At 45.8% G+C, this 7,500-nt stretch overlaps 1 protein-coding gene across 1 annotated transcript in view; it reads right to left on the reverse strand.

The window, feature by feature from the left end:
* Window positions 1–7,500, reverse strand: part of LOC122248825 (trypsin-1-like) — a 17,687-nt gene that overhangs the window by 8,519 nt on the left and 1,668 nt on the right. Inside the window, exons 1-3 of the mRNA XM_086546746.1 lie at window positions 6,920–7,500; window positions 784–952; window positions 1–117 (exon numbers count right to left, since the gene is read on the reverse strand). The exon at window positions 1–117 is cut by the window's left edge and continues 92 nt beyond it; the exon at window positions 6,920–7,500 is cut by the window's right edge and continues 1,668 nt beyond it. Coding sequence (XP_086402872.1) covers window positions 1–117; window positions 784–952; window positions 6,920–7,478 — 845 coding nt within the window. The 5' untranslated portion in view covers window positions 7,479–7,500. The remainder of the gene's footprint in view (window positions 118–783; window positions 953–6,919) is intronic.

Here is a 7,500-nt window from a genome sequence, read left to right on the forward strand (position 1 = left end):
GAGTCAAAGTGCTCGTGGACGATCGCGTGGGTCACCCCTCGCACCACACGCCCCTCCTCGTCTCTCAGCGACACGTCGTGGGCGCCGAGCCAGACCTTCACCTTCCGGACGGGCAGTCTGCATGGTAGGGGGAAAAATATCTCGTGAGCGCAGAGGGAGAGAGATCTTCGCGTCTTCTGTGCCATGTAGGGAGGAGGGGAAGGAAGGGAAGGGAAGGGAAAGGAAGTGGAAGGGGAAGGAAGGGAAGGGGAGGGAAGGGGAAGGAAGGGGAAGGAAGGGGAAGAAAGGGAAGGGCGCGACGGAGGAAACATGTGAATGGAGGAAGGGACAGATAATGAGAGCAGGTTAGTGTGGTGAATGTGGCAGTAAACAGAAGAGGAACCATTATGCAAAGACTAGAAATGAAGAATAGATTAGACTAAGCAATTATAATAAACATAATACTTCTACTACTATTACTACCGCCACTACTACTGCAAATAATAGTAATTATTATAACAATAATGATAATAAAGATAATAATGATGATAATAACAATCATGGTAATGATGATGACGGTGATGCATAATAAAACTAGTAAGGCAATAATGATAATAACAATAATAACAATAACACCACCATAATAATAAGCATCGCCAATAAACAACTAAATAACAAACCACCCTATTAAAAAAAAAAAAAAAAAAAAAAAAAAAAAAAAAAAAAAAAAATAAAAATAATAATAATAATAATAACAACAATAATAATAATAAAAATTAAAAACAGCGAGCGACAAACACTGACACGGCAGCGCAGTGAGCAGCAGTGAGCAGGAAGCGCGTGTTGAGAAGACTGGCGCCGCAGAAGGTCCTTCCCGAAGGGGCGTGGACGAGCGCCGCCTGCCACGGCCACTCCCCCACTCCTGCGACGTATCCCCCTAGGATCCTCGCGGCCACGTTCTTCACTCCGCATCCTGTGAGGGAGGCCAAGGGAGAGGAGGGGGGGTGAGGACGCGGAATGGTGGGGGGTAGAGGGGGGGAGGGGGAGGGGGAGAGAGGGAAGGGGAGGGAGAGGGAGAGGGTAGGTAGAGGGAGGGGGGATGGAGAGGGAGAGGGTAGGTAGAGGGAGGGGGGATGGAGAGGTAGAGGGAAGGGGGATGGAGAGGGAGAGGGTAGGGAGAGGGAGGGGGGGTGGGGAGGGAGAGGGGTAGAGGGAGGGTAGGAGAGGTAGAGGGAGGGGGGATGGAGAGGGAGAGGGTAGGTAGAGGGAAGGGGGATGGAGAGGTAGAGGGAAGGGGGATGGAGAGGGAGAGGGTAGGGAGAGGGTAGGGAGAGGGAGGGGGGATGGAGAGGTAGAGGGAGGGGGGATGGAGAGGTAGAGGGAGGGGGGATGGAGAGGGAGAGGGAGGGGGGATGGAGAGGTAGAGGGAGGGGGGATGGAGAGGTAGAGGGAGGGGGGATGGAGAGGGAGAGGGAGAGGGGGATGGAGAGGGAGAGGGGGATGGAGTGGAAGAGGGGGATGGAGTGGAGAGGGAGAGGGGGATGGAGTGGAGGGGGGAGGGGAGGAAGAGGAGAGAGAGAGGGAAAGGGGAGCGAGAGGGAGAAAAAGGGGGAGAGAATAGGAGGGAGGGAGAAAGGCGGAGGGAGAAAGGCAGAGAGAGAAAGAGAAAGGGGCATAAAGAAACAAACAAATTGAAAATTGGCATTCATGAGGTAGCACACAGCACTAGATGCTTCAAGGTAATTCATCTATCAAAGTGCAAGTACTTAAGATTGGAATGATAATTATAATAACAATAATAATGATAATAATGATAAAATTATAATCATAATAATGATAATAAGGATGATAATATTATACATATGTATATATGTATATATGTGTATATATATATATATATATATATATATATATATATATATATATATATATATATATATATATATATATATATATATATATATGTATGTATATATAAGGCAATACTCTTATAGAATACCTAAAAATAGCATACGATAATTTAAGTAACGACATACTAAATACGCAGAATTAAAAGGATATAAAAAGGGTGATTATCTATCGTTGACCGCACACACGGAGAAAAGTTAACAACCGTCATGCATAAGAGTCGACACCGCCATGCATAGAGTCGACACCGCCATGCATAGAGTCGACACCGCCATGCATAGAGTCGACACCGCCATGCATAGAGTCGACACCGCCATGCATAGAGTCGACACCGCCATGCATAGAGTCGAGCATACCATGCATAGAGTCGACACCGCCATGCATAGAGTCGACACCGCCATGCATAGAGTCGACACCGCCATGCATAGAGTCGACACCGCCATGCATAGAGTCGACACCGCCATGCATAGAGTCGACACCGCCATGCATAGAGTCGACACCGCCATGCATAGAGTCGACACGGGCATGCATAGAGTCGACACCGCCATGCATAGAGTCGACACCGCCATGCATAGAGTCGACGACACCGCCATGCATAGAGTCGACACCGCCATGCATAGAGTCGACACCGCCATGCATAGAGTCGACACCGCCATGCATAGAGTCGACACCGCCATGCATAGAGTCGACACCGCCATGCATAGAGTCGACACCGCCATGCATAGAGTCGCCACCGCCATGCATAGAGTCGACACCGCCATGCATAGAGTCGACACCGCCATGCATAGAGTCGACACCGCCATGCATAGAGTCGACACCGCCATGCATAGAGTCGACACCGCCATGCATAGAGTCGACACCGCCATGCATAGAGTCGACACCGCCATGCATAGAGTCGACACCGCCATGCATAGAGTCGACACCGCCATGCATAGAGTCGACACCGCCATGCATAGAGTCGACACCGCCATGCATAGAGTCGACACCGCCATGCATAGAGTCGACACCGCCATGCATAAGAGTCAACACCGCCATGCATAAGAGTCAACACCGCCATGCATAAGAGTCAACACCGCCATGCATAAGAGTCAACACCGCCATGCATAAAGTCAACACCGCCATGCATAAAGTCAACACCGCCATGCATAAAGTCAACACCGCCATGCATAAAATCCAACACAGCCATGCATAAGAGTCAACACCGCCATGCATAAACATCAACACCGCCATGCATAAGAGTCGACACCGCCATGCGTAAAAGTCGACACCGCCATGCATAAAAGTCACCACCGCCATGCATAAGAGTCAACACCGCCATGCATAAAAGTCAACACCGCCATGCATAAAAATCAACACCATGCATAAAAATCAACACCGCCATGCATAAAAGTCAACACCGCCATGCATAAAAGTCAACACCGCCATGCATAAAGTCAACACCGCCATGCATAAAGTCAACACCGCCATGCATAAAGTCAACACTGCCATGCATAAAGTCAACACTGCCATGCATAAAAGTCAACACCGCCATGCATAAAGTCAACACTGCCATGCATAAAGTCAACACTGCCATGCATAAAGTCAACACTGCCATGCATAAAGTCAACACTGCCATGCATAAAGTCAACACTGCCATGCATAAAGTCAACACTGCCATGCATAAAGTCAACACTGCCATGCATAAAGTCAACACAGCCATGCATAAAGTCAACACAGCCATGCATAAGAGTCAACACAGCCATGCATAAGAGTCAACACAGCCATGCATAAAGTCAACACAGCCATGCATAAAGTCAACACTGCCATGCATAAAGTCAACACTGCCATGCATAAAGTCAACACTGCCATGCATAAAGTCAACACTGCCATGCATAAAGTCAACACTGCCATGCATAAAGTCAACACAGCCATGCATAAAGTCAACACTGCCATGCATAAAGTCAACACTGCCATGCATAAAGTCAACACTGCCATGCATAAAGTCAACACTGCCATGCATAAAGTCAACACTGCCATGCATAAAGTCAACACTGCCATGCATAAAGTCAACACTGCCATGCATAAAATCCAACACCGCCATGCATAAAATCCAACACCGCCATGCATAAGAGTCAACACTGCCATGCATAAAAGTCAACACCGCCATTCATAAAAGTCAACACCGCCATGCATAAAAGTCAACACCGCCATGCATAAAAGTCAACACCGCCATGCATAAGAGTCGACACCGCCATGCATAAAAGTCATCCCGCCATGCATGAAAGTCAACACCGCCATGCATAAAAGTCAACACCGTCATTCATAAAAGTCAACACCGCCATGCATAAAAGTCAACACCGCCATGCATAAAAGTCAACACCGCCATGCATAAAAGTCAACACCGCCATGCATAAGAGTCGACACCGCCATGCATAAAAGTCAACACCGCCATGCATAAAGTCAACACAGCCATGCATAAAGTCAACACAGCCATGCATAAAGTTAACGCCGCCATGCATAAAGTTAACACTGCCATGCATAAAGTCAACACCGTCATGCATAAAAGTCAACACCGTCATGCATAAACGTCGACAAGAGCATGCATACAAGTCGACACCGCCATGCATAACAAGGCAAGGAAATGCAAGAAAACCCCCCCACATATATGTATATATATATATTATATATATATTATATATATATGTATGTGTGTGTGCGTGCATATCCGTGTGCGTGCATATGCGTGTGCGTGCATATCCGTGTGCGTGCATTTCCGTGTGCGTGCATATCCGTGTGCGTGCATATACGTGTACATGCATATACGTGTACATCCGTGTGCGTGCATATACGTGTGCGTTCATATACGTGTACATGCATATACGTGTACATGCATATACGTGTACATGCATATACGTGTACGTGCATATACGTGTGCGTGCATATACGTGTACATGCATATACGTGTGCGTGTGCGTTATTCCTATAAATAATTATTATATCAGTCTTATTCTGACAAACTCCAGAGGGTAATAATTTCTCGCAAATTCCATACCCATCAAAACAAAAATAAACATTGAAAAATAAAATAGAAAAAAAGAACTTCTCGAACCTAGGGCTATAGCTAGATTGACAGTCCGAAAAAAAGTTTAACAGCAATATTTTTCCCTATTTTTTTTAAGAGATCCAAAAGCTCAGGATATATATATAATGAGAACTCTGTATGCTATAAGTCACAAGGGGTCGGCACAAAAAGATATCTATGAGAACTAAGATTACTTTATTTTATTTTATTTATTCATTTTATTTTATTATTTTTTTTTTTTTTTGGGGGGGGGAAGTTCTCTGATAACTGATAAATCGATTCCTTCCTCTCTTACTCCTTTCCTTCTTTCCCTCTCTCTCTCTCTCCATCTCTCTATCACTCTCTCACCCCCCCTCTCTCTTTCTTTCTCTCGTCCCCCCCCTCTCCCTCTCTTTCCTTTCTCTCTGTCTTTCTCACCCCTTCCTCTCTCTTTCTCTTGGTCTCGGTCTCTCTCGGTCTTTCTCGGTCTCTCTCCCTAACTCCCTCTCTCTTATTATCTCTCTCTCGCTCTCTTTCTCTCTCTCTTAATGTCACTCGGTCTCGGTCTCTCTGTGCCTGCAATCATGCAATCAGGAGTCGTGCGCAATGAAAACCACTGCTTAACAGAATGCATGACAAAATGGCATAAACTACTAGGTTATTGTTAATGTTAGTATTTGACTATATGATCCATATTTTCACTTCAAGTGTGTATGACCAACGTATTGAAACAATTATATGGTCTAGAAAGGCTTTTGTGAGTGGGGGCAGATTGTCCATATATATATATTTATAATGGTCCGAACATACGTAATTCTGTGGAGGTTTGTCCGCTACTCCGTAAACAAATGACAATCGAGCTTAAATAAGGTTATGTAAAAAATAATAATGATAGTAATAATCATCAAGTGAATATTACATCAGACTATATTGATTTATTTACTAATGATCAAAGCAAATGACGATTGCATTTCTTTATCACCAGTGAAAGTGTTCCTAACCTTGGTGTTATAATTTACTCTAGTTTACCCTCAGGTAGAATAAACAAAGAACAGAGGATGTCAGCCAATCAAAACGTGCGGGAAAAAGCTACAGCAATTGAATACATCCGTTAAATAACGGTCTAACTGCAAGAATATTCCGTTGGGGTCTGCATAGATGAAGAGAGCTATTCTTATCATTTATTATCTGTATTTGTGTCTACTACTACAAGCATTTACTTATATCATTCGATTACAACTATCTATTTTACTAATGACATTTGTTTGACCATCTACATATTGCATAAATGTGTAGTTATTCATACAAATTATTCATATTTGTATAATATGCGCATTTTCCCCTTTTTCTTTGCTAGTGCAACTGCCATATCTATAATCATCACCAGTTGTTTTATATGTGCTTGTTAGCTTCAAAGCACCGAGTGAGGTTGGCTGTAAACCTCACTCACGGGTTTCGGAAACCTCATTACATTGTGCCTGATAATCGTACGATCGTGGAAATAACCCTCTAGCTTTTTCTCTTTCTTTGTGCGGTCTCTGTTGTCAGTTTCATGGTTGTGTTGTCAGTTTCATGGTTGTGACTCCTGCTAACAAAGGAACCCAGTCTTCACTTAGCCTACACACTCATCCCAAGTCGAGGGATGACTTCGCTCCTCATCTTCATCTAGAGATCCCCCCCCGCCTCTTACTCTATTTCATTCGTGATTGCGCTGCAATTCTTCACTCACTAACTGGATGACGTGGATGAGAGTTCATTTCGGTTACCCTCGTGAGGCAGTTCCGTAATCTCTTCTTCTCTCCTTTCGTGAGGTCTTATTTATTTCCCATCATTTCTCCACGAGTTGCATCGTCATTTTATTAATCTCACGGTCACAGAAACCCAAAACCGTTCACATGGAGCGTCCAATTTCTTTCTATCAACCCGCGTGGCGTTTCCCTAATAAGCAATGCCCGCAGACGTATTCATTAAAACACAGCTGTTCCACATTACCTAAAGCCTCGTAGTCGACGTCATCCCCGCCGTCGTCACTGTAATCCAAAGGAAGCTGGACCACCGAGGACGAGTTCTCTGCCTCGTCGAACCGCAGGAGCTCCTCCACGTCGACCTCTCCGCCGACGAGGTTCTCCTCCAGGAATCTCAGGTGGTGCGACAACATGGAGGCGAAGGTGTGGTCCTGCTTCACCACGATGTCTTCTAAGGCCCTTTGCAGCATCTCTGAGACGTCCATGTGGGACTTCTTGGCGCCGCCGCCTCCTCCTCCTGTTGTGGCGAAGGTATTGCTCTTGGGGATGGCGGGGATGGATCTCGAGTTTTCCCGCCGGTCCCCATCGACGCCGCCCAGTTTGTGGCTCGTTTTCCCTCCGGGGAAGAGGGCGTGGCCTTGCTCGGTGTCCAGGGCAGTCAGGTCGATGTACGGAGAGGATCCCGGGTTGACTAGGCCTTCGCTGAACTGTATTCTCGAGAGGAAGTTCGAAGGAGAGGCAGAGGCGGGAGTACAGAGCATTGAAGTCGCCCACATCAAGCACATCGCCACGCGTTTACACATCATCACGGGAGGAAGTCACAGTCAA

This window comes from Penaeus japonicus, unplaced genomic scaffold (assembly GCF_977035675.1).
Source record: "Penaeus japonicus unplaced genomic scaffold, GWHDUDI00000001_assembly GWHDUDI00000018, whole genome shotgun sequence".
NCBI classification, from domain to species: Eukaryota; Metazoa; Arthropoda; class Malacostraca; order Decapoda; family Penaeidae; genus Penaeus; species Penaeus japonicus.